At 41.9% G+C, this 27,210-nt stretch overlaps 1 protein-coding gene across 5 annotated transcripts; it reads right to left on the reverse strand.

Moving 5' to 3' along the window:
- LOC109889072 (polypyrimidine tract-binding protein 1-like) lies at nucleotides 1–27,210 on the reverse strand. 5 transcript variants are annotated; one of them, XM_020480239.2, is made up of 16 exons: nucleotides 27,080–27,210; nucleotides 26,264–26,317; nucleotides 20,432–20,462; nucleotides 12,124–12,187; nucleotides 11,807–11,979; nucleotides 11,437–11,583; nucleotides 9,133–9,291; nucleotides 8,946–9,056; nucleotides 8,578–8,755; nucleotides 7,029–7,109; nucleotides 6,621–6,757; nucleotides 4,327–4,360; nucleotides 3,014–3,106; nucleotides 2,686–2,902; nucleotides 2,439–2,516; nucleotides 1–2,283 (listed from the first exon to the last, which is right to left on the reverse strand). In XM_020480239.2, the coding sequence occupies exons 1-16, from the start codon at nucleotides 27,085–27,087 to the stop codon at nucleotides 2,151–2,153; spliced, it is 1,698 nt and encodes a 565-aa protein (XP_020335828.1). In that variant the 5' UTR covers nucleotides 27,088–27,210; the 3' UTR covers nucleotides 1–2,150. The 5 variants fall into 5 exon arrangements, with proteins under 5 accessions (XP_020335828.1, XP_020335827.1, XP_020335829.1 ...); XM_020480238.2 differs by having other exon boundaries at nucleotides 8,566–8,755; XM_020480240.2 differs by lacking the exon at nucleotides 27,080–27,210 and adding an exon at nucleotides 26,495–26,514 and having other exon boundaries at nucleotides 8,566–8,755.

Genomic DNA, 27,210 nt, shown 5'->3' on the forward strand with positions numbered 1-27,210 from the left:
AATCTGCCATCTTTAGTGATCAAGGTTGTAATTATTTTAAATGCTTTGCAATTTTGCATAATTGATCAACCCAATCTTGCTATGGCCTGGGGTATGCAAAGTACGTAAAAGGGCTTTATTGTCAACACATGCTACATATTGATATAGAAGCAAGTGTCACTTATCCTTAAGTCAGGTTGAGTCTAGAAATTGTGATTCTTCTACATTGGAGTCCATGCATAGGTTAGCATGTAATAAACTGATATGGTCAAGGAACCTCAAGTGATTGAACAAAACAGCTGAGCCCTCTGACCCTGAAATTATATTATTGCTTTTGCACCAGGTCAACATTGGGAGAAACTGAGGAGTTGATGCACAACTAAATTGTGAAAAACTAAAAGAACCACTTACTCAACATTTCCAACAGAAAATGATGCACAAGTGAAATATCTATGTATTAATACCAACCTTTCAAATAACTATTCATAAGTGGTCTACAACGTGTCCATCAATGTAGCCAGCATATAGAGTCACTGCTGACATATAGTTGTCTGACGTGTGCAATTCCTACAAGTCTGAGGGCTTGTAAGCCAGAAACAACATATACATTCATTACAACAGACCAAAAAAAGGCCCCAATGTTTGAAAAGCACCTGTCCAAAAATTGCTAAATGGATCTCAAATTGAGAGGCACGTTGTCCAGACGAGTCCAGTTCCTAGACTACCATGAAAGAGAGGGTGCTATATAGCCGCTTTCAGCATTGACTGAATGAAGTAAGTTACAGCCCTGTAACATAAGTCTACTAACCCCTCATGAGAAGGCCTTTGTGAACACTTGAGTGACAGACTTTTGAAAATATTCACACATGTAAAATGACCATCATTCGTTCTTAGACGCAATTGTAAATGATATGACAGTTTAATGCCAAGATGAATGACGAACTGAGAGGCTTAATTCATAGATCACAGCAGCACAGTCGCAAATAGTCTGCATATGTGTAAGACTCAAAAGAGCCTTGTAAATGTGCAACAATGTGCGGGCAGACTCCCACACTGGTAGTGAACTATGAATAAAGCTGTGAGTCTCATGTTAGCTACAATAACTTGCAAAAAAGCCTCATTTGGTTTTGAGCTGAAGTGTATGACAGAAGTTGTACAAATGTACTAAATCAAACAGTCACTGCATCAGAGGGAGGCAAGCAATTAGGACAAAAATCATAAACAATATACTTTTATCAGGAAAGCTCAGCCAATAGACCTTTTGCAAAGGCACAGTGGTTAAGGCAACCACTGACGAAGACCTGTCTACAACAAACAGTATATTGGAATAACAATTGTGGCCAATATTGGATTTGTACAAAAATGATTGCATACATTTCAGAAAATTCTAAACAACCTACATCTAGAGATACATTAAACAAGACTAGGAATATGAATCACATAACCCATTGTACCGGCATGTGGGTGTGTATGTACATATAACATGTGGATTGAATCTTGCAACTAGTTATCTCAACTTTTAAAACAAGAGGGCGCTTTAAAACAAGGCAAAAAAATATTTAAAAAAGACACCTTCATGATATATGGGGGGGGGGGGGGGGGACAACCTTGTAATACATTTCATACAAAATGGTAAACCCATAAATCAGCTGTAAACCTGGTCTTTGCAAACAAAGGGTTTGAGAGGGGGAAGATGGCCAAAACAATTATCTTGTAAAATGCCCAAAATATAAATTTGAAGGACGTAAGACTTCTTTAGTAAGGCACAGAAAACATCAGAAGGCAAAGAGGACATGAGGCATCACAGAAGTACCTCAGTGCCTAGTGGTACTGGACCCCAAAGGCAAATGGAACTTTCCAGTAGGCTGAAGTTTAGGCTAGGTGAGAGTCTTTAGTCAGACTCAGAAAGGCAAGTGTAAACTACTTGTGTCTGTGCAGAGAGACAGAGCAAGGAATTCATTCACCTCAAAAAGGCAAGATAATAGAAAACTAAGAATGTAAAACCAGGTGTTAAATTACTTTTTCCATAGATCAATGTATATAGCTTTGTGTATATAAATATCATATACTAGGAATGATGTAAGTGAATTCTGTGGTTGAGGCTACCATGAAGAGCCCGAGTCACCACAACTCACTACGGCCCGTTAGCAGTAGCGTTTTGGGCTGCCCCCTCAGATCGTGGATTTGGAGAAGGACACCCTCAGGTGGTGGTTCTCGCCCAGGTCGTGATTGTGGAACTTGATAAGGGACTCGATGGCCTCCTCCACTGAGTCCATCTGGACCAAAGCCATCTTGCGGTCTTTCCTAAAAAACAATGCACCAACAGTCAGATACACAGACTTTAAAAAAAACTTTTGACATACGTTCCGATATGTAGACATTCCTTAAAACATCATCCATACAACCAGATAGAAAATAATATACATTTGATTTTTTTAGAAATGGGGAAAAGAACTTACTGGAAGAACTTGAAGGCCTTGACCATTGCACCAGAGCTCGCAAACAGCATCTTAAGGTCATCCTCAACCACAGAGGGACTAAAAAGAAAGACACAATTGAAAAACTTGACTTTAGCAGTAGTTCACCAAGACATCCTGTAGCTATTGGCTGAGTTTTTCCTGTACCATGAAAGTGGTACCTGAGGACTAGAGGCTATCGAAAGAGTCAGTGGGCTCATTGCAGCAGAAACCCCTCCAGTCTACTTACGGGATGTTTGAGAGGTGCAGGGTGGCTGAGGGAGGGAATATGTTTGAGTAGTTCTTGGAGCCGGGCTTCTTGAAGCGGTGCAGAGGGGAGTTGCTGTAGTCCTTTGTCAGGCCCTGGTCCTCGAGGCCCTCACGGGGCAGCTGAACGTTGGTGTGTTTGGACAGGGTGACTCGCAGCGCTGTCCCGTGTAGCCTCTGGCCATTCAGATGGCTCATTGCTGTTGGAAGCAGAAGTTAAGCACTGAGTCTTCTAATCCAAGATGTACATCGCTCCCTACATATGGTTTTGTTTAGCACTACTTTTCCAATAAAGTTTAGCTGGGCCTTACCTAGCTGCGCCTGAGTCCCATCAGACATCTGGATCAGAGCGTTCTCCTTCTTGTTGAACAGGATCTTCACTCTCATTACATCACCATATACACCTTCACACAGATTTAGGATGGGGAGAGAACAACAACTGTTTGAAACCATGTCTTTGAGCACCTTTAAGATTAACACCTATCTGGGCCCCATTGGGAAGCTTGTGTATATGAATAACTTCAGTTCACAATCAAGATGCTCCTCCATTTGGTCAAATGAGAAGGGGGTGAAATGCATTCTAGCAAGAGCGACTGAAGCCACTGATCATTAAAATGTTGCATCATGGCCACTAGTGTGAATTACTCAGTGGTACAGTTTGTGTGACTTCACTACACCATAAATGTTCATCAAAAAGAGTAGACTACCGTGTGGACATCGGTTTAAATAAACTCAAGGAATTGGAATTCTCAAAGAGAAAGGCAGTGGAACTGCGAAACGTAGCTACACTTGGATGGAAAAAGGTCAAAGGTAAAATGAGGGTTTTATGTAGTTTATCAAGGAGGAAATGACGTGTGTCTACCAATTGACCCCTCCCTGTTGAATTGGTAAATAACATTGAAGACCATTAATGATTAAAAAAACAGGAACAGAGTCAGAAATAAGAATAAGGATCCTAAACAATGCAAAATTGGCCATATGTACTCTGACCATTAACCAAAAGCAATTGACACAGCGTTTGTAAAAAGGGCATGCAAATTTACCATGAAAGCTATGACTGAACAGACAAATGATAAAATCTCATGTAAGTTACAGCATCTCACTGAATTTCCCACAATATATTCTTATCAATTCAAATGCACAACCTGCAGTCTTGTAATTTCCACTATGCTTAAGAGAATAGTAAACTCTGATAAAAACAATTATTCATAGGTTCTCAGGTCATGAAATTGGTCAATAGTATTAAAGAGACTAGTCAGCCATATCTATATAGCGTGGGACCTAAAAATGCGGCCTTGAGATATCGGCACAAAATTTGCATTGCTTTTAAGGTCGACATATATTCTTTACCAATTTGGCTGAAGTTGACGACCAGACTCAAACCATATCAACTATAGACATTTCAGATAAGGAAACATTTTTGACCAATCTATTCCTTTAAAACATTTGCTAATGCCTGTGGACACAAACATTGAAAATGCTGCAACTTTCCACCAAGTTTCTCAAATCAACACGCATGAAACCAAAACAAGACACTCAAAACATTTGAAACAAACTGGTTATGAAAAATAGAACTGAACAAACAAGTAGTAATAATTTAAAAAAGGTGCCAATGACAACATACCGAAAAGAATAAAGAGGCATTGGGGCGTAACTCTCTTTATAAGACAGCAGAGGAAGGCAGCGGAGGGAGGAAGGGACAGGAAAAAGATCGGAGGCAGGAGAGTGGAGGAGGTTCAACATATCATCCACAGCGGAGGCAGTTCCACGGGGTTGGATCATGAGGGTTAATAAATTGGACAGGAGAGAGAGAGGGGGGGGGGTATATGTAACAACATGATATGAGCAGAGATGAGTGGATATGTTTATATGTGGTGTGTTGAAGATGTGGTGTAATGGTTCAGAGAAAGAAAGTGGATACATGGGGCGTGCAGTCAGTTTGGCAAAAAAAAAAGGTTATATAATTATTTTTTTTAAGAGGGTGAGATAGGGGGAATGGGGACAGAGAGAAACAAGAAAGAGGTTAAAAAAAACAACAAAAAAACAAGGTCAGTATACAAAGAAATATGAAGTGTTCCATACAGCATAGAATGTGCATTAAAAAGGGTTTAAATGTAAAGATCACCGAACCTACAATGATACACGAGTGGCTGAGACAATATGTATTCTATAATTCTGTCTGAGTTTAAGTGTACCATTGGCATTAACATAAATAGATACACTCTTTAAATGAATGATTGTAGAAATATAGGTTGGGCTTAAGCTGAAGGCCATGCAAACGATAAAAGCAATGTTGGCTCTAAATTGGATGAAAAATGGCTCTACATGCATGTGATAAGTTACGGGAATGATTTCTCAAAGAACAATTGAAAGTGTATCATGTTTAGTAGATGAAGAGGGACTGGTAATATTATGTTGAGAAATTGAACGTTAATAGAAATTCCACACAGTTTATGTACAGTATTTAGGTCCTACTGCCTGGATGGTAAATACTATAGTTCGTATGCATGAGAAGGGCATCTTGATTTAAATTATAATAATGATTGAATGAGGCAACATAAATGTATCTCCTCAGTGTCTGTATCTTCTGCCTGTGAAACCCCAGTAACGGGATGGTACAACAGGAGTGAGAGGGGAAATAACTAGGGAAGAAGAAACCAAGAGCTCTGCTACACTGGACTTGTATGCAATGCCTTCTTGAAGGAGTTGACAAGAGGAAAAGGGGGGTGCTATATTAGGGTTGGACAACTTCAACCTTTGTCCTTTCGTGACTAGGTGCCCAAGGTAAAACCTTGTGGAATACATTAGCCACCCCCAATTTATTTTTCTTTTATTAAATAAATTTAAACCATGCTAAAATGACAATTGGGCAAAAGCGCGAAATCGAATGCAACTGGACGAATCATGACAAAAAGCCTGGAAGCGCAGGTAATGGTAAAGATGTTCTAGTGGAAGTTAGTGTCTTACCGTAGAGAGTTAGGTTTAAACAATTGCTTTAATTGCCTCACGAAACAATAGAAAAATAAGTTGTTTGTTCTCTCTCATAAAGCTGTCATTGAGAATAGCCTATGCCTATAGACTTTCATTCTTGTTCATTTGTGAAAGTCACATCAACTCGGGACAACCCCTTTGTAGGCTACTATACATGTATTTGGGTAATAAGCTAGACAAGGTAGTTGAGAAGTGTCCATTATTTTTTTTTTTTAAAGAAGGTTTAGGCAATAGCCTAAATGCTAAGGCATCCGACAGAGAAACATTTTTGCACTGCTATCGTGAATTAAGCTAAACCATTGTCGGTCACATCACGAGGTTGTCACCATCAATCATGGCTGTCAGAAGATGCTATCGTAATATCGCCCCAGCTCTATGCTGCTGTATATCACCTAGGCATGACTTAATGCGTGTGTGTGTGTGTGTGTGTGTGTGTGTGTGTGTGTGTGTGTGTGTGTGTGTGTGTGTGTGTGTGTGTGTGAGTGAGAGAGAGAGAAGGGGGGCAGAATTCTAAACATTTTCAATAGACATGGTACATTAACATAAATGTTTTAACGCCAAGTGCCAGCATATAATACACAGCCATCAATGTACTTGGCATGTTTCATGTGGGCCCACTGAAGCAGCTCTCTCCACATACTGGCTGCAGTCCAATTCTCTACCCTTTTCCCCAAAGTGTGCACTCATTCACTTCCTCTCATGGATTTAAAAGGGAGTACCTGACGGGACGAAATATGGTGTTGAGTAGCCCAGACTTATGACAATCAACTTCCTTTAAAAACACATGAAGGAAGAGAGAGCAAGTGCACACTTGGGGGAACAGGGTAGGAAATAGGAAGGAAACCCACATCTACAGAGAAGCTCACAGCTGGAGACTCCTTTGACCTGGGCCACCAGGGTGCGAGAGTGAGGCAAGGCAGGACTAACCTCTGGGTTGAGGTTACTAAGCAGCAGAACACAGTTGCCACCGGTGAGTTGGTGGAAGCCCATTCTGCCTGCAGCTGCTGCAGCCCCAGGCATGGTCAGATGGGCCAGGCCTCCAGGAAGCCCCTGCATCGTCAGGCCTGTGGAGGGAAGCAAATGGAGCGGGATAACAATTCAGTGAACAAGCTTCGAAATGGGTTGACAGATAAACGGCTGGACAGGAAGCCGCACAATTGACACTAATCTGCTCATAGGTCAAGGTCTGCAAAAGTATCAAAGTAGTCCGTGTAGCCACTCAATGGTAGTAGATGAGGACAGTTTCCCCCTTTAAACGTAAAGTTCTACTGAAAAAGTCTTATGTACAATCCCATGTTGGTCAGGAGCCGAGCGTCAGAGGAGGAGCCAACTAACCTGCAGCTTGCTGAATGGTGAAGGCTGGGGGGAAGGCGTGAGCTCCCGCATATGGGTTGGCCGAGATAATCCCGGGAGGACCTTGAGAAAAACACGTGGATACAGAGGAGTGTTAATCGATTGCTTGAATTGATCAATTTATTGTAAATTATACAAACAAATGTTCAAATTATTGTACAGGGGAAAAGGTACAGGGGTCAGCCATATACAATATATACACACAAAAAAAAAGTATGTTGGCACCCCTTCAAATTAGTAGATTTGGCTATTTCAGCCACACCCATTGCTGACGGGTGTATAAAATTGAGCACACAGCCATGCAATCTCCATAGACAAATATTGCCAGTAAAATGTCCTTACTGTAGAGCTTAGTGACTTTCAATGTAGCACCGTCATAAGATGCCACCTTTCCAAAAAGTCAGTTCTTCAAATTTCTGCCCTGCTAGAACTGCTCCGGTCAACTGTAGGTGCCGTTCTTATGAAGTGGAATTGTCTAGGAGCAACAACGGCACAGCCGCGAAGTGATAGGCCACACAAATTCACAGAATGGGAACACTGAGTGCTGAAGCGCGTAAAAATGATCTGTCCTCAACACTCGAGTTCCAAACTTCCTCTGGAAGCAAAGTCAGCACAATAACTGCTCGCCAGGAGCTTCATGAAATGGGTTTCCATGGTCGAGCAGCCGCACACAAGCCTAAAATCACCATGCGCAATGGCAAGCGTCAGCTGGAGTGGTGTAAAGCTCTCTGCCATTGGACTCTAGTGCAGTGGAAATGTATTCTCTTGAGTGATGAATCACACTTCACCGTCTGGCAGTCCGACGGACTAATTTGGGTTTGGCGGATGCCAGGAGAACGCTACCTGCCCCAATGCATAGTGCCAACTGTAAACTTCGGTGGAGGAGGAATAATGGTCTGGGGTTGTTTTTGATGGTTTGAGCTTGGCCCCTTAGTTCCAGTGAAGGGAAATCTTAACGCTACAGCATACAATGACCTTCAAGAGGATTCTGTGTTCCAACTTTGTGGCAACAGTTTGGGGAAGGCCCTTTCCTGTTTTAGCATGACAACACCCCTGTACACAAAGCAAGGTCCATACTGAAATGGTTTGTCGAGATCAGTGTGGAAGAACTGGCCTGCACAAAGCACACAACACCAGTACCCGACCTCACTAATGCTCGTGGCTGAATGGAAGCAAGTCCCCGCAGTAATGTTCCAACATCTAGTGAAAAGCCTTCCCAGAAGAGTGGAGGCTGTTATAGCAGCAATGTTCCAACATCTAGTGAAAAGCCTTCCCAGAAGAGTGGAGGCTGTTATAGCAGAAATGTTCCAACATCTAGTGAAAAGCCTTCCCAGAAGAGTGGAGGCTGTTATAGCAGTAAAGGGGGGACCAACTCCATATTAATGTCCATGATTTTGGAAGGCAATGTTCAAGGAGGTGGTGCCAACATACTTTTGGTCATGTAGTGTAGCTCCCCACCTGTTCAGTTGTGTCTAAATGAAAAGCGAGAAAGGAAGGGAGGTATTTTAAACATATTTACCATAGTACTCACCGAAGGCTGCAGCCATAGCCTGGTGGTCGATTGAGGGATGGCTGTCCCCCGTGGGCAGGTCGGGACGCGTGTAGTCCCGGCTCTTGTCGTTGTTGTACTTCACATTCAGGCTGGTCAGCTTGGAGAAGTTGATGCGGAGGGTGCAGCAGGCGTTGTAGATGTTCTGCCCATCTAAAGACTTCAACACAGGGCAACAGTTTCAACATTAAACTATCCAAAAGTGTCCAAATAGCCAGGATTTGCTCATTCGTCTTTCAGAGTATTCCTCCCCCCCCCCCATTTTCAAAATGTTAACAATTTCAAGTCAGGATCTAAGAATACAATGAAGTGCTGTGTATTAATTGTGACAGGTAGAGGGTGCCACTCACAAGTTTCGTGTGCTGAGCAGTCAGGCCGTCCGAGTACTGCAGCAGGGCCTGGAACTGGTTGTTTTTGGTGAAAGTGATGATCTTCAGCACCGCTCCGAACTTGGAGAAGATCTGTGAGCGGCGACAGCATGGTCAGGGGGAATACAAACATGGACCTAAACATTCATACATGTAATGAGTGTGTTACCTGATGCAGCACATCCAGGGTGACTGGGTAGAAGAGGTTCTCCACTATGACACGCAGGACGGGGCTGGCCCCGCTCATGCCGGCCGAGGCATCCACCCCTGCCATGGGCATGCCCCCCGTCTGCAATACGTTCACCGCCTGCAGTGCCGCCTGGGCTCTCTGTGGGGAGGGGAAGAGAGGAGGGTGGTTCAGTGGAAGAGTTGAAAAGCTCAATTTAGATTGTTCAACGCCGATACCAATTATTGGAGGACCAAAGAAAGCAAACAACAAATGTATTAAAAAATGAAATACGCAGATTTGTATATATTTTTGTAATAATGACAATTACAATACTTGAATGAACACTATATTTTAAAATAAACATGATACATAAATAAAATCTATTTAGTCTCAAATAATGAAACATGCTCAATTTGGTTTAAATAATGCAAAAACACATACCTTGACTATTGGATGTTCTAATGGGCACTTTGAATTGCCAGCCTAATCTCATTAGTTGTAGTTGAAGTCATAAACAGTGCTTTGATACAAGCATTGCTACGAGCTGCTGGCAAATGCAGTAAAGTTTGAATGAATGCTTACGAGCCTGCTGCCGCCTACCATCGCTCAGACTGCTCTATCAAATCAAAGAAAAATGAGCCTTTGGTCATTATTATTGTCAAATCTGGAAACTATCATTTAGAAAACAAAATGTTTATTCTTTCAGTGAAATACAGAACCGTTCCGTATTTTATCGAAAGGGTGGCATCCGTAAGTCTAAATATTGCTGTTACATTGCACAACATTCAATGTTATGTCATAATTATGTAAAATTCTGGCAAGTTAGGGCCGCTTGGCTCGTTGCGAACTAACTGTTGCATATACCCTGACTGCGTACAATGAACGCAATTAAAAAGTGACACAAATTACCTAGTTAATATTGCCTGCTAACATTAATTTATTTTAACTAAATATGCAGGTTTAAAAAAATAAAAAAAACTTCCGTGTATTGATTTTAAGAAAGGCATTGGTGTTTATGGTTAGGTACATTTGTGCAGCGATTCGGCTTTTTTCGCAAATGCTCTTTTGTTAAATCTAAATCATCTGTTTGGCAAAGTAGGCTGTGATTCGATCATAAATTAACAGGCAACGCATTGATCATATGCAATGCAGGACAAGCTAGTTAACGTCAAACATGTGTAGTTAACATAATCCCTAGTTATCGTTTTTTATAAGATACATTTAATGCTAGCTAGCAACTTACCGTGGCTCTTTGCTGCACTCGCGTAACAGGTGGTCAGCCTGCCATGCAGTCTCCTCATGGAGGCAGCAAGGTAGCCTAGTGGTTAGAGCGTAGGACTAGTAACCGAAAGGTTGCAAGTTCGAATCCCCGAGCTGACAAGGAACAAATCTGTCGTTCTGCCCCTGAACAGGCAGTGAACCCACTGTTCCTAGGCCGTCATTGAAAATAAGAATTTGTTCTTAACTGACTTGCCTAGTAAAATAAATGGTTTGTCTACACATCAGTGGAAACTCTGGGGCCTATTTGTGAGTGTAATACACCTGGTGGGAAGAAAAACACCCCAAGGAGAGAAACTTCATATCAGCAAAACAAACATCTTGGAATGTTCATGTGCAGTGTTTATGTTCACTGTATGGGTCAATGAGCAGATAAGACTAAGAACGGAGTCATTTGAGCGGGGAGCAGAGAGAGCACAGCTGTGGCTTCCATTGGTTGCCATTGGCATGCAGTCTCCCAGGGGAGTGCCTCATTTGGAGGGCGCATAGTACACACTACACACTCAACCACAAGATATGCAGGGAAAGGTAAACAAGCCTTTAAGCTTGTGAAACACACTGCAAAAGAAGGTAGAAGTTGAACAAATTAGCAGTCGAATGCCGACAGCTCCCTTTTCGCTAACATGGAAAATCTTAATTCTGATTGGTTGTTGTCAGCTACGATGCTGACAAGTAGACAGCTGGTTTGCTTGTGCAGCCACACAAGCCCTGGCAAGAACACAGTTCCCAAATGAGTCATTCTGACCCTGAAAAACAGGAAACAGAGGGGCAAGCTAGAGCCCATAGCTTCCATGGTCGGTTCAAAATATCTCTTAAGAGGAAACCCACTTCATGTTGGCTCTAAGCCTCAAAGTCTTTGCTCAGCGCTTCCTACAAACAAAACAAAAAACAATCTTAATGAAGAGTTCGAGTCAAGTCCATTTGTAGGCCTACAACTTCTCTTATGGCCTTCCACAAGAGTACACCTGAGCAGATAAAGGGTTGTGAACAGTTGAGAAGGATGCACACTACATGAACGTGACTCACCACTTGGTTGGGGGAGTTGTCAGTCTTGAGCTCCTGGTGGTTGGAGTACTGCAGGAAGATGGGATGGTTGCGGATGACGGGCGTCACAGAGGCATAATAGCTGACCATGGCCTGGGCCGCGTCCTCCGTGTTCATCTCTACGAAGGCCTGGACACACAGGAGAAAGCAAAAAGAATAACATCTCTGAACAACACTTTCTGGATAACACTTGGCGGCTGCTACTACCACCACCATCTGCTAGAGCTAATGAGCCAGTGGTTCTCAAACCTCTTCTCGGGGACCCCCCAGACATCTCACAATTTTGCTGTAGCCCCTGGGCTTTAATCAGGTCTATTAGTTCTGGAATAGAAATGCATGCAAGAACACTTACCTGGTTTTTTCCTTTGAGCATGAGCAGGTTGGTGACTTTACCAAAGGACAGGCCCAGGGAGATGACCTCAGCCTCGTTGATGTCGTCGGGGAGCTTGCGCATGTGGATTACACGCGACGGGATGCCCGGGCTCCTTATGTCACCTTTGAACTTCTTGCTGTCATTGCCATAGGCTGTGGAAGAAATGCAGAGCACAGTTTGCATGTACATCCTTTTGGAGAAATAGATGTTGGAAGTGGTGATGCTCAACTTTAAAAAGTTGTTTTAATATCAAAGAAATTAACTAACAAAAAAAAAATAGCGTTCTCAAAACTAACCTGCTGCGCAGGTCATTATATTGGGTCCGTTTGAGGCGCAGGAGAAAAGCTCGTCTGATCCTCTCTGCAAAGGGGAAAGGACATGATGTTGAGACCAATCCAGAATCTCCCCACCGGCATGAACTTATGAAGGGAAAAGGGAGAAACAACTTCCCATGTACATTGGCAACAATAAAGAAACGTAACAATAGCCACTAAGTAAACCATCCACTTTGACCTTGCAAAACAATGGGGAGACAGATATTGACAATGGCACGGGTTGTCCCAGTCACAGGTCGTCACCATCACAGCCTAAACTAACAGATAGCCTAGCAGTCATGATCCTTCAACAGCCTTGCCTTCAAACAGGAGACCCATTGAGTCAAACACGGGCCAGCAGGCATTGCCTTGTGACAATGGGAACAGGAAAACAGGAAAGGGCCAGCTTCTTAGCTAACAGGAAAGGTTCTAGGACCACCCCTGAGCTACAAGTAGATGACCAAATGGTGAGGCCAACGAACCAACGTCATTTGCAGACAAAAGCAGAGAGGAATGTGCATAGATGGGACCATATGCAGACTGATGGGGATCCAATGATAGGACTTGTAACCTCATTAGGTCCTCTATGGTCACACCCTGTCCCACTCAACTCCTACCCCCACTGCCTATGCATTGTATGTGCATGCACGCAACTATGGGTGTTGGGGGTCACAGTACTGGCATAGGTTTTAGTGAGAGAACCAGAGAGGGAAGGGGAAAAACAACTCAATTTCTTGGTCGCCAAACTGCAATAATGAGGGCGGGGGAGGGAGGGGGAACAGAAACCAGTCACTGGCCTGGCGGTACATCACCCCCGTAGTCTAGCCAACACCGGGTGATTACTAGTGGGGGTTGGAGACTGCTCAGATGGTGACCCGTTCACACTTTCCTCATAGTGTGGGCCAAGCCCACCAAAACTCATTAGCTAAAAGCTCCATTCACCAGTCTGGCCCTCATACCACCATGGCCACCTAATCATCCCCCTCCGTCCTCTCCTCTAACTATTCCCCAGGTCGTTGCTGTAAATAAAAAATGTGTTCAGTCAACTTACCTGGTAAAATAAGGGTAAAATATAAATAAATAACCATCCGTTAGCTTGAAACAATCTTAAATGTTATTTTCTTGGTATCTTACCAAAAGCGGCACAGTCCAAATATTGTCTTTAATCTATAAACCCATATTAATAAAAGGAGTCAACCAAGCTCAATTCTGATTTAAAACATGCATACATACATACATACAGTTGAAGTCAGAAGTTTACATAGTTAGGTTGGAGTCATTAGAACTCGTTTTTCAATCACAGGTACAAAAGTATCTATATCCATAGTAAAAACGAGTCCTATATCGACATAACCTGAAAGGCCGCTCAGCAAGGAGAAACCACTGCTCTAAAACCGCCATAAAAATAACCAAACTACAGTTTGAAACTGCACATGGGGACAAAGATGGTACTTTTTGGAGAAATGTTGGTCTGCTGGTCTGATGAAACAATGACTAAGGGGAGATGAAAAAGGGGAGATAAAAGCTGAAATAACTCAATCATTCTCTGCTATTATTCTGACATTTCACATTCTTAAAAATAAAGTGGTTCTCTAACGGACATAAAACAGGGAGATTTTAATTGGATTAAAATGTCAGGGATTGTGAAAAACTGTTTAAATGCATTTGGCTAAGGTCAACAGTTGAAGTCGGATGTTTACACATGCCTCAGAATAATAGTAGAGAGAATGATTCATTTCAGCTTTTATTTCATTCATCACATTGTGTCAGAAGTTTACATACACTCAATTAGTATTTGGTAGCATTGCCTTCAAATGGTTTAACTTGGGTCAAATGTTTTGGGTAGCCTTCCACAATAAGTTGGGTGAATTTTGGCCCATTCCTCCTGACAGAGCTGGTGTAACCAAGTCAGGTTTGTAGGCCTCCTTGCTCGCACACGCTTTTTCAGTTCTGCCCACAAATGTTCTATGGGATTGAGGTCAGGGCTTTGTGATGGCCACTCCAATACCTTGACTTTGTTGTCCTTAAGCCATTTTGCCACAACTTTGAAAGTATGCTTGGGGTCATTGTCCATTTGGAAGACCCATTTGCGACCAAGCTTTAAATTCCTGACATGTTGCTTCAATATATCCACAATTCTCTACACAAAATAGATGGCATCATGAGGGAAGTGCACCAGTCCCTCTTGCAGCAAAGCACCCCCACAACATGATGCTGCCACCCCATGCTTCACGGTTGGGATGGTGTTCTTCGGCTTGCAAGCATCCCCCTTACTCCTCCGAACATAACGATGGTCATTATAGCCCAACAGTTTTTGTTTCATCAGACGAGAGGTCATTTCTCCAAAAAGTATGATCTCTGTCCCCATGTGCTGTTGCAAACCGTAGTCCGGCTTTTTTAATGTGGTTTTGGAGCTGTGGTTTCTTCCTTGCTGAGCAGCCTTTCAGGTTATGTCGATATAGGACTCGTTTTACTGTGGATATAGATACTTTTGTACCCGATTTCTCCAACATCTTCACAATGTCTTTTGCTGTTGTTCTGGGATTGATTTGCACTTTTCACACCAAAGTACGGTCATCTCTAGGAAACAGATAGAGTCTCCTTTCTGGGCTGTATGACGGCTGCGTGGTCCCATGGTGTTTATACTTGCGTACAATTGTTTGAACAGATGAACGTGGTACCTTCAGGCATTTGGAAATTGCTCCCAAGAATGAACCAGACTTGGAGGTCTACAATTTTTTTTCTGGGGTCTTGGCTGATTTCTTTTGGTTTTCCCATGATATCAAGCAAAGACGCACTGAGTTTGAAGGTAGGCCTTGAAATACACCCACAGCTACACCTCCAATTGACTCAAATCTTGTCAATAAGCCTAATCGAAGCTTCTAAAGCCATAACATAATTTTCTGGAAACTTCCAAGCTCTTTCTGTAAACAATTGTTGGAAAAATGCACAAAGTAGATGTCCTAAGCCACTTGTCAAAACTATAGTTTGTTAACAAGACATTTGTGGAGTGGTTGAAAAACGAGTTAATGACGCCAACCTAAGTATGTAAACTTCCGACTTCAAATGTTCAAGACCCTATAAAAATGGGAGGTAGAGTGAAGTATACTTTACAACATGTGTAAAGAGGCTGCACACCAGCTGTCCTTTATATAACATCAACAAAAAGGGGAAACTGAAAAAGTTAGCCACCGTCCGCTAGCCAGCTCTTTTCAAGTGATCACCGGAGTACACAAATAAACAGACTTCCGCAGGGCTGAGACGCCAACAGAATGCCCTCTCCTCTCCCCCACCAGCCACTCCAAATTCCACTAGGTTGGGACTCAATGAAAACCATACATGAGGAGCAGGGGAGCTAGTGTGGGTAAAGGTCTTTAAAAAGAGGCTTAGTAGCTAAATGCATGTTCCTGGTGCTGTTATAGATGACACTTTAAATAGGATATTGCAGGGCTGGCAGGCAAGTCAGAGAGCAGGCTTTATCTGCCACTAATATCCCTCTCACACAGACCAAAATTCCACTAATTTACCATGTCCGTTTTTTTTTTTATACCAGCTTACTGTATATCTGAAAGGGGTAGGGGGTAAAAAAATATGTCTAATTTAAATCCACCTAAAGACCTAGTCATGAATCCTGCATACAGGAAAATACAGGTATCAGGTCTGTGTGAATGGCCCTCTGCTTTTTTGCAGGGAAATTAATTTACACTTCCATTTTTGAAATGCAAACAGACCCCGTGGTTTTAACACCATCACGCACCCCTCCAAATTGTCCAGTTACCCACTGATATGTATAAAGGGGTGGTGATATATACACACACATGCAAGAAAGAGGTAAATAAAAGGCTATTTGAAGGGGGGGGGGGGGGGGGGGGGTCACATACACATCTTTTTTTCAATGGGTTATATACCACATCTTCAGTCTGAAATGGGTATAACATTCTCACCAATGGCCTTTACACTGGTGAGAAAAACCAGTTACTGCAATCAATTGGCCAGACTGTCTCCTAGCCACTTTTTGATTAGACTGAAACTTATTGGACTGTGAAGTGTTAAGCCCGTTAAATATTATGTTCTATAAAATAAAACTACACGATCAGAACAGGCACCCTTGTCAGAAAACTCAGTTAAGCAGCAATGTTTCAAAATGCTGTGTTGAGGCAATAGGTTTACAAAGGTTAATGAAGTGACTTGTGTTATAGAGAAGTTTGAGGGAGCCATCTTATCGACAGGCATAAATTAAATAGATTAGAAAGGTAAGACATTTTTTTTTTTTTACATACTTTAAGAGTTAACAGGCGAGCAAGGAGACAATTACACCTCAAGAATGGGGCCGTTACCGGGGCAGCCTTGAATGTCACTCCGTCACCATAGGAACCCTAGCCTGTGGCACCAGGTGAGGTGAGCTGCTAGGCCAAACCAAACTCCTGACTTTTGGCCTGAACACAGAAAAGGCTGATTCTCCTCAGACCAACAGTTAGGTGTACATTTCTCCCAGCAATTACCAAGCTGCACACAATATTTGCGAAACCAGTTATGACGCCTCTAAAAAAAAAAAAAAGTTAATTAAGAACAGCAACTCAATGCTTTGCCTCTTGGAGCCACTAGGTCTGGGCTGCCGTGAGTTTAAATCTAGCTCATAACGTATATCAAATCAAATGTTATTGGTCACATACACATGGTTAGCAATGTTATTGCGAAAGTAGCGAAATGCTTGTGCTTCCATTTCTGACAGAGCAGTAATATCTAACAATTCCACAACAAATACCTAACACACAAATATATATAAAGGAATGGAATAAGAATTTAAATATATGGATGAGCAATGACAGAGTGGCAAATGATATCTATTGCATCGTAGTCCATGTATATACTGTATTCTATGAGTAATGCTAGATATGTAAACATTATTAAAATGGCATCATTAAAGTGACAAGTGCTCCATTTACTCAAGTGGCCAATGATTTCAAGTCTGTATGTAGGCAGCAGCCTCTGTGTCAGTGATGGATATTTAACAGTCTGATGGCCTTGAGATAAACAGCTTCTTTCAGTCTCTTGGTCCCAACTTTGATGCACCTGTACTGACCTCGCCTGCTAGATGGTAGCGGGGTGAACAGGCAGTGGCTCAGGTGGTTGTTTTCCTTGATAATATTTGGCCTTCCTGTGACATCGGGTGCTGTAGGTGTCCTGTAGGGCAGGTAGATTGCCCCCGGTGATGTGTTGTGCAGACCGCACAACCCTCTGGAGAGCCCTGCAGTTGTGGGCGGTGCAATTTTGGCTTCTTCACCACATGGTCTGTGTGGGTGGACCATTTCAGTTTGTCCATGATATGTACACTGAGGAACTTAACTTTCCACTTTCTCCACTGCTGTCCCATCAATGTGGACAGGGGGGTGCTTCTTCTGCAGTTTCCCCGAAGTCCACGATCATCTCCTTTGTTTTGTTGACATTGAGTGAGAGATTATTTTCCTGACAACACTCAGTGGCCCTCACCTCCTCCCTGTAGGCAGTCTCGTCGTTGTTGGTGATCAAGCCTACTACTATTGTGTTGTCTGCAAACTTAATGATTGAGTTGAAGGCGTGCATGGCCACACAGTCATGGGTGAACAGGGAGTACAGGAGGGGGCTGAGAACACACCCTTGTGGGGCCCCACAGCAAAGTGGAGATGTTGTTTCCTACCTTCACCCCCTGTGGGCGGCCCACCAGGAAGTCCAGCACCCAATGACTCAGGGCATCGAGCTTAATGATGCGCTTGGAGGGTACAATGGTGTTGAATGCTGAGCTACAGTCAATGAACAGCATTCTCACATAGGTATTCCTCTTGTCCAGATGGGACAGGGCAGTGTGAAGGCGATTGCATTGTCTGTGGACCGATTGGGCGGTAAGAAAATTGAAGTGGGTCTAGAGTGACAGGTAGGGTGATTTGATCCTTGACTAGTCTCTTCCCAAGAAAGCTAAGGTAACAGGAACAATGGTGGCCATATTGAAGCATGTGGAGGCTGTAGACTGGGATAGGGAGAGACTGAATAAGTCCGTAAACACACCAGCCAGCTGGTCTGCACATGCTCTGAGGACGTGACTAGGGATGTGCTGGCTACCTAACAACGTTTGCTAATGGCGACTGCAATGATCAAAAACAGGCTCTTTACCATATTTTTCCTAATTAGCTTACGTTGGGAAACAGAGGCCAAAGGAACAACATGCATGTAGAAAATGGGGGGGGAAACATATTTGCATGTGCTGAATAGGTTCCATTCATCCCCATGCCCCCACCCTCTCCCATCCTTGAGGAATGCAACAGAGGACATCAACACAGCCAAGGTAAATAGTATTTTTTAAATTTCCCATTCCCCACACCAATTTGATTAAAAGAGTAAGCGAACAATATGCAACGTTATAGGATTTTAGTTAGCTGATGGAAAAGCCCCAAAGGGCATTTGACGAGTAAAACAGTAGATAACACCTCCATAGTGGCATTTCAAGAACATCATGTAAAAGGGTTACAATTTTCTCCAGGATAACCACCACTGATCCACTGAATAAACCAACTAACTAAATACTGCACTTGCATTCTTACAATATTACTAACTAAGCCTAACAGTAAAGGAACACCATTTGGTACCCATCTAAATTAGTTCCACCCAAGACCCTCCAGGCCTTTTTGATACAGTCAACAGGCCATTCTTTGAGGACGGCAGTTTGTAATGACACACCTCGGGGAGAACAGGAACCAAGAGGCAATTAGAAAACGGATGGAAAAAACACCCATATTCCAGTAAACCGCTCTCTTTTCCTGTGAATATAAACCACTCCATATTACCACCACCCCCATCTTAAGGTTACCGCTGGCTTGTGCGTAACAAAATAGCCTTCTCATATACATGTGGTACCTGTAAGAATGTGTCTTTGTGCTACGGGTCCCCGAGGCTAGGAACATACCACAGAATATTATCCATCTAAAAGAGCAGCGGGGAATGCGGTTGCTGTGGGGTGGCTTTTGAAGGGTAAACTGGAAGACAGAGGTAACAGTGTTGTAGAACACAGACGACTAACACGCCGAGCTAGGAACACTTAGCGTTTGATCGCTATCCCAAACCCACATATCCTGGAGAGGCCACTCAACATCAGGGAGACGAGGTAGCACTTACCACTGCGTGTCTGCACTCGTTCAAACTTCCACCATCTAGAAACATCTGCTTTTGCTCAAGCTAGCTAGCCCCGGCCCACAGACTGCAGGGCTCCAACGGGGGATATTGTGTGTGTTTAAAGTTGTTCTTTTCCTGGGAAGGGTCTCAAGGGAGGGATGAGACCATCATACGAGTGGTACAGCATTAGAGGGGCTAAAAGTAAGTGGGACATGCACTGACGTAATCAGTGATGAGACAGAAGTCCCTAAAGAGAGAAGAGGGCTTGGAGGAGCCAGAGAGGGAACACAAAAACACCAGAGAGTATTCCAACCACAATGCCAAAGACAACCAATAATTAGACCCTACCGTTTCCACAGCAACAGCAATGTTCTTACCATACCGGATGCAAACAGTTTAAGAGATTTAAACTTGGCAACTGGTTACCAGTGACTAGGCATTGTGTGCTTTACTTACTTGACGTGTAGCGAAATGTAACAAAACAAGCAACATTAATTGTATCTACTACTAGTTTGTGAATGCCTCCTTTACAGTTTCACAACACTGTTTAAATAGCCAACTACCATACAAACAAAGGAACCTGTAAGGGGACTAGAAACCACAACCTTCGCAACAGAATATTCCCATTGCCAGATCCAAACTGGTTGTAGGCGTGCCTTCTTATGCTAGCTTCTTTGAACTCTTTCATTTCTGATGCAGCAACACTGGACATGGCTGTGTGACCCCGATGATCCAGATGACAGGACTAAATGTAGCCTTAGAAACAACTGGGCTACAATTTGTAAGTCCTGCACAGCACACTGCTACATCTATAAATCATCCTATTCTGAAGACCTAGTCAAACACCTTGTTGAATAGAGCTGGGAATTGCCAGGGACGTCACGATACAGTATTATCACGAAACGTAGGTGCCAATTCGATATGTATTGGGATTCGATACTGCTGGTTTTATTGTGATTTGATGTTCTAAACATATTGCGCTCTTTATGTCTGCTGCAGAGAGACTAGAGAGCATGAGAAAATGAGTTGATTAGTCAGAAATAAATGCTGAAAAGTAGATCCATAGCACAGTATCTTGGACGATATAACTATTGATTTTTCGCCACACCACTAATGTCGAAGAGGAAAGGAGAAAAGAGGTGCCTACCTTTGTACCAACTGTAATATCATGGACACTGCTGTGAAGAAAAAAGACAGGAATGTTAGAAGCAGTATAGATGAAAAATTGAAACTCCAAAAATCTAGGGTTAAGGAACTAAGAGGTTCACTATTGTGTAGTAAAGATTCAAGAATCCCCAAAATGGTAGAGAAAAAGCAACAGCTAGCCAACTAGATTAGTTTATCAGTTGCAGAAAAGTTGGAAAAGCCAGTCAGTCAACATTTGCACAATGAGGCTGCTCAATATTTGTTTTATTGTCCCAGGTTCTAACCTTAAACAGGAGCTATACAGGCTGCCTAGCCAACAATACATATTGTTCTGTTAAATAAGAGCTGGATGTCACATCAGACAGAAAAGGCTGAGTTCAGACCAAACACTTCCTTACTCGTATGCAAAAATTACCTACACTCAGCACTTAGGCCTGTACTGAAGTCAATGACTAATGTTCTGCATGGTCCCTTTTTGACTAGATTCAGTGAAGTTTTACAGCTCGTCAGTGTGTGGTCCTAAAAAAACGGAAATGATTTACCTCTGGTTTGTTCAACCATTGCTATGGGCAAAATTAATGGGGAAAGAATAGGGTTCTGTAATAAAACGCAGAAAATAAGGTCTGTGGTTAACACAGGCTTATGAGCTCTTATACATTTTGTTCTATGAGATAAATAGCAGGCAGTTAAATATGAACATTATGAATGAAGCTTTTATGAGTTGTTTTTTATACTACAGTAATGCTTAAAAATTCACAAAAAGTTACATTAGCTGATGAAGATCATCATATTAAACAAAGTGTATAATATCTCTTAATGCTGTGTGTTTACCACACACACACACCTTATTTTTATTGTTTATCCAAAAACGGCATAACATTTTTCCATAGGCTTTCCCTGTTATAGGAAACCTATATAATTTGACGAATGTTGCTTAACAAGTCACATAATAAGTTACATGGATTCAATTTGTGCACTAAAAGTGTTTAATATGATTTTTAAATGAATACCCCATCTCATCTCTTTAAATGAATACCTCACCCCACCCATTCAATTATCTGTAAAGCCCCTCAGTCGAGCAGTCAATTTACAAACACAGATTCAACCACACAGTTATTAATTACACTTTGGATGGTATCAATACACCCTGTCACTACAAAGTTACCGGCGTCCTTCCCAACTCAGTTGCCGAAGAGGAAGAAAACCACTCAGGGATTTCAACAGGAGGACAATGGTGACTTCAAAACAGTTACTGAGTTTAATAGCTGTGATAGAAAACTGGAGGACGGATCAACAATGTTGTAGTTACTCCACAATACTAACCTAACTAACAGAGTGAAAAGAAGGAAGCCTGTTCAGAATAGAACTATTCTAAAACATGCATCCTGTTTGAATAAGGCACTAAAGTAAAACTGCAAAAAATGTGGCAAAGCAATTGACTTTTTGTCCTGAAAGTGTTATGTTTGGCGCGAATCCAATACGACACATTACTGCGTACCACTCTTCATATTTTCAAGCATAGTGGTGGCTACATCATGTTATGGGTATGCTTGTAATCGTTAAACTCCCCAGTCCTTTTCCAGGATCAAATGTAACTGAATGGAGCTAAGCACAGCCAAAATCCTAGAGGAAAACCTGCTTCAGTCTGCTTTCCACCAGGCACCGAGTTGAAGGCACCTTTCAGCAGGACAATAACCAATCACACAATATGACAAATCTATACTTGTAAATGAGATTTCTGAATTTCATTTTCAATCAATTTGAAGACATTTCTAAAAACATGTTGTTTTCACTTTGTCATTATGGGGTATTGTGTGTAAACGGGTGAGAAAAAAAATGTATTTAATCCACTTTGAATTCAGGCTGTAACAAACTGTGGAATAAGTCAAGGGGTATGAATACTTAGTGCCTTCACAATCTAAAAAAAATTATATACTTTTTCTAAATAAGCTTTGTTGTACAATTAAAAGGTCAAATGCACTGCATTTCAAATAGTCAGGAATAATCTAATGAATGCAGGGCTTGTGAAATTATACCTAAATTATAAGCCTTCCACAACCATAAGACCCCACTAATAATGTAATTATTTTATCAAAATCGTTTAACCTGCTTTTTTTCAATAATCACTGGTCTGGCTTTCAGGTAAAGTTGAAGTCGGAAGTTTACATACACTTAGGTTGCAGTCATTAAAACTGATTTTTCAAACACTCCACAAATGTCTTGTTAACAAACTATAGTTTTGGCAAGTCGCTTGGGACATCTACTTTGTGCATGACACAATTTATTTTTCCAACAATTGTTTACAGACAGATTATTTCACTGAATCACAATTTCTGTGGGTCAGACGTTTGCATACACTAAGTTGACTGTGCCTTTAAACAGCTTGGAACATTCCATAAAATGATGTCATGGCTTTAGAAGCTTCTGATAGGCTAATTGACATCATTTGAGTCAATTGGAGGTGTACCTGTGGATGTATTTCAAGGCCTACCTTCAAACTCAGTGCCTCTTTGCTTGGCATCATGGGAAAATCAAAGGAAATCAGCCAATACCTCAGAAAAAAATGGTGGTCCTCCACAAGTCTGGTTCATTCTTGGGAGTAAATTCTAAACGCCTGAAGGTACCACATTCATCTGTACAAACAATAGTACGCAAGTATAAACACCATGGGACCAAGCAGCCGTCATACCGCTCAGGAAGGAGACGTGTTATGTGTCCTAGAGATTAATGTACTTTGGTGCGAAAAGTGCAAATCAATCCCAGAACAACAGCAAAGGCCCTTGTGAAGATGCTGGAGAAATCAAGTACAAAAGTATCTATATCCACAGTAAAACGAGTCCTATATCGACATAACCTGAAAGACCGCTCAGCAAGGAAGAAACCACGGCTCCAAAACCACCAAAAAAAGCCGGACTACGGTTTGCAACTGCACATGGGGACAAAGATCGTACTTTTTGGAGAAATGTCCTCTGGTCTGATGAAACAAATAGAACTGTTGGGCTATAATGACCATTGTTATGTTTGGAGGAAAAAGGGAGAGGCTTGCAAGCCAAAGAACACCATCCCAACCATGAAGCACGGGGGTGGCAGCATCATGTTGTGGGGGTGCTTTGCTGCAGGAGGGACTGGGGCACTTCACAAAATAGATGGCATGATGAGGCAGGAAAATTATGTGGATATATTGAAGCAGCATCTCAAGACAGTCAGGAAGTTAAAGCTCGGTCACAAATGGGTCTTCCAAATTGACTATGACCCCAAGCATACTTCCAAAGTTGTGGCAAAATGGCTTAAGGACAAAGTCAAGGTATTGGAGTGGCCATCACAAAGCCCTGACCTCAATCCCATAGAACATTTGTGGGCAGAACTGAAAAAGCGTATGAAGCATACGCAAGGAGGCCTACAAACACAACTCAGTTACACCAGCTTTGTCAGGAGGAATGGGCCAAAATTCACCCAACTTATTGTGGGAAGCTTGTGGAAGGCTACCCGAAACGTTTGACCCAAGTTTAACAATTTAAAAGGCAATGCTACCAAATAGTAACTGAGTGCATGTAAACTTCAGACCCACTGGGAATGTGATATAAGAAATCAAATCTGAAAAATCATTCTCTACTATTATTGACATTTCATATTCTTAAAATAAAGTGGTGATCCTAACTGACTAAAGACAGGGAATCTTTACTAGGATAAAATGTCAGGAATTTTGAAAAACTGAGTTTAAATGTAATTGGCTAAAGTGTATGTAAACTTCCAACTTCAACTGTATGTCTATGAAAATTCCTTTAGTATATTTTTTTTTACCAGAACCATACATAATGCACATTCACTAATAATGACTAACTTCTTGTAGCAGGCATTCTAGAAAAAAATGTAACAGGTCTCAAACACTCACGCACAAGTCCACATGCTAGTGAGTAGCCAGCTAATCTTTATATTTCAAGTTTAGCCAATTTGGATCCACTTGCTAACTAACAAGACAGAACAGTTGAATTGTTTGGAACAGCATGCTAGCCTGTCCACTTTGTTCTGATATAATTGTGCTTCATGCTTATTGCACATTTACAAAACAGACTAGACAGCTAGTATAAGTCTTCGGCTAAAATGGTGCTAGCAGTATGTGAAAAACCGAGTAGCGTCTGCGCTGTGCACAATTTGAAGAGTTGAGACATAAAAAGGAAGGTTGATGTCTCCTCTAGTACAGTAAATTGTCTCAATGTGTTTCGTTGTCCATATGACTGATTATGTTGGACCGAACTCAAGCACTAATAGCGAGTTGAAACTGCTTGTCATAGAGGAAGTGATCTGATCTTTGCTGTTGTGAGTGGCAAGGGGAAGGGATTGGTGTGTGTAAACAAAGAGGAAGAGGCGAAGCGAAAGGCAAAGCAAACTGTGCGTTTCTATGAGTTTATTTGGACCCATGCTTGTCACCTGCCTTCCCGCCTTTGGGACAACGACTCCCATTGTTAGTTAGGGCAGACATGAGCATCTCATTGCTGTATTCAGATCTCTGGTGTAAAATGGGTAGGTGCACACAGCACAGAAGGAGACGAGACCAAGTGGACATAAAACGCTGATGAAATCTTGACTCTTGCAATACAAGCCCTACTTGGGAGATCGGCAAATGGTTCCCCACTTCCAACTGTATTCACATGTTTAAGCATGTAAAAAATGAATATAGACCTATCATTCTATGAAAATCAAGAAAACTGTTTATTGATACACTACAGCTTAGAACTATTTAAGATGTGCCAAATAAATTGGCTCCAGCTCAGGGCTCCAGCTATGCACTTGGTTTGCCAACTTGTTAGCTAAGTGGCTAGCTTGCAAGAGCAAGTTTCTTGGTTACAGCAGAGACAATCCCCTCCTTGACCAAAATCCATGCTGCCCAAATTTGTTTAATTTAACATTTTATATTATCGTTTTTTCAGTTTGTAAAGAAATAGTCCCTTGTGTGCACTGCTGGTAATGCCATACACACCAATATGGTACAGGGACGGTATTAAACCATCTGGATACCACCCAACCCTAGTCTATTTAAACACATTCCCTTGATAACCCTCATGTTAAATAGAGAAAACAGTGCAAACATTCCCTTTCCCACAGCTCTGCCCGTGAAATATTAGTCGTATTTGGGACCTTGGCCCCGCCGACAGTCAGTTGAAGATTAACCTCTCATGAGCTACAATCAGGAAACACAGCCTAAGAGCTCCCTCAAGCTTCCTCCCATCTCCAACCCTTCCTAAATCAACATTTGACAGATTAGCCACTTGTGCTCACTAAATTCATTTTACCACTGGCTGAAAACAGCGATGACAAGGCACTGTTATTTAGGACAATTGTGTGCCAAATATGTCCCTCAAACTCCCCAGACCCAAATATCTGCAGCCATGAAAAATAAGTTGAGGTTTCGATGCCCACAGGCAACTTTTGCACAAAAATAAATACTTACCACATGTTGAAACCTATTGGAAAACAAAACTATTTTCCATGTCAAATTGACATGCTTTCAGAGTAGGCTTGACACTAAGTAGACTAATAAAGGATAAACTGACGGGAAGGGGGAGGATGAGCGAGACAATGCAACAGCTCAAATTACAGGTCAAATCACTCAATGCTCACACCAAGTCATTGCATGCGGAGAAACCGGCTCAACACTCACCACCCTTATGGGGGTTATTCGGCATCAACAATGAGCATCTCACAATGCTACAAGAATGAGATGTAAAAATGTATTCCAACATACGCACAAAAAAACTAAAGGTTTATTATCAGATATTCACAACGAATGAACTGGTACCGTACATTTATAAAATATACTTAAATAATGACTTACTCTAGTTCAGTGACGTAAGTGGATCCCATGTGATACAAATCAGTCTCTGGACGGCTGGAAGGAAGAAATGTGGCGTTAATGGTAGCTAAGTCACATTATCTTGTCTTTTCACTTGACCTAAACTTCAAGTTGCTGCAAATCTAGCATAACGATGTGTCTAGCAATATTAGTAACATTTTGTTTTAAATGTTCAAGTTTAGAATATTGTTAATCTCTGCAGTAGAAACGGACCTTCAGAACAACAAGATGCATAGCCACGTTGTTGCCAAGATTTAACTAAAGCGAGCAAATATATAGTTCAATTGTCAGTCATTTAACAGTCTGCTGTGCTCGCTAGACAATAAGGTAGAATATGATGGGAGAACGTTCTAGCTAGTTAAGTAACATCGCACTGCCACAGGTGGTTTCAAAATGTTCAGTGCAGTGGCTAGAGCTACAACATGCGCAAGAGGCAACACAGATGAGCAGAACTACAGTGTTTAGTCCACGCAATATGCACCAGTTGCTTGAATGTCTTGTTTTTATAAGATAACGGTACAGAACAATTGAATTCAGACAAAAAGTAAAATGTTAATTTAAAAAATAACACATATAGCCTGCTGGTGCTAACTAAAACACCAAAGCAACGATCTAACATTAGTGGGTCTATAACGGGTACACAGAAAGCAGTTTTACCATGTTTCCATCGCAACCAAAATATAACACCGCTCATTTTCGTTACAGGATATAGCAATTTACAGATAATTACTTAGTTAAATACGTGCATATTCGTTTGTAGCTCTTTTCTCGTGAACATAACTTCTACATTGAACTTACCCGTCCATTGCACAACACAACACTAGATAGTTACACAGTTTGATTAGACCATCAGGTCTGTTTTGCTTGGCCGACTTTTCTTATACCCTTACAAAATGGCGGAGAACAGAGAAACGAAACGTGATTAGCCT

Source organism: Oncorhynchus kisutch, linkage group LG4 (assembly GCF_002021735.2).
Source record: "Oncorhynchus kisutch isolate 150728-3 linkage group LG4, Okis_V2, whole genome shotgun sequence".
Taxonomy (NCBI): Eukaryota; Metazoa; Chordata; class Actinopteri; order Salmoniformes; family Salmonidae; genus Oncorhynchus; species Oncorhynchus kisutch.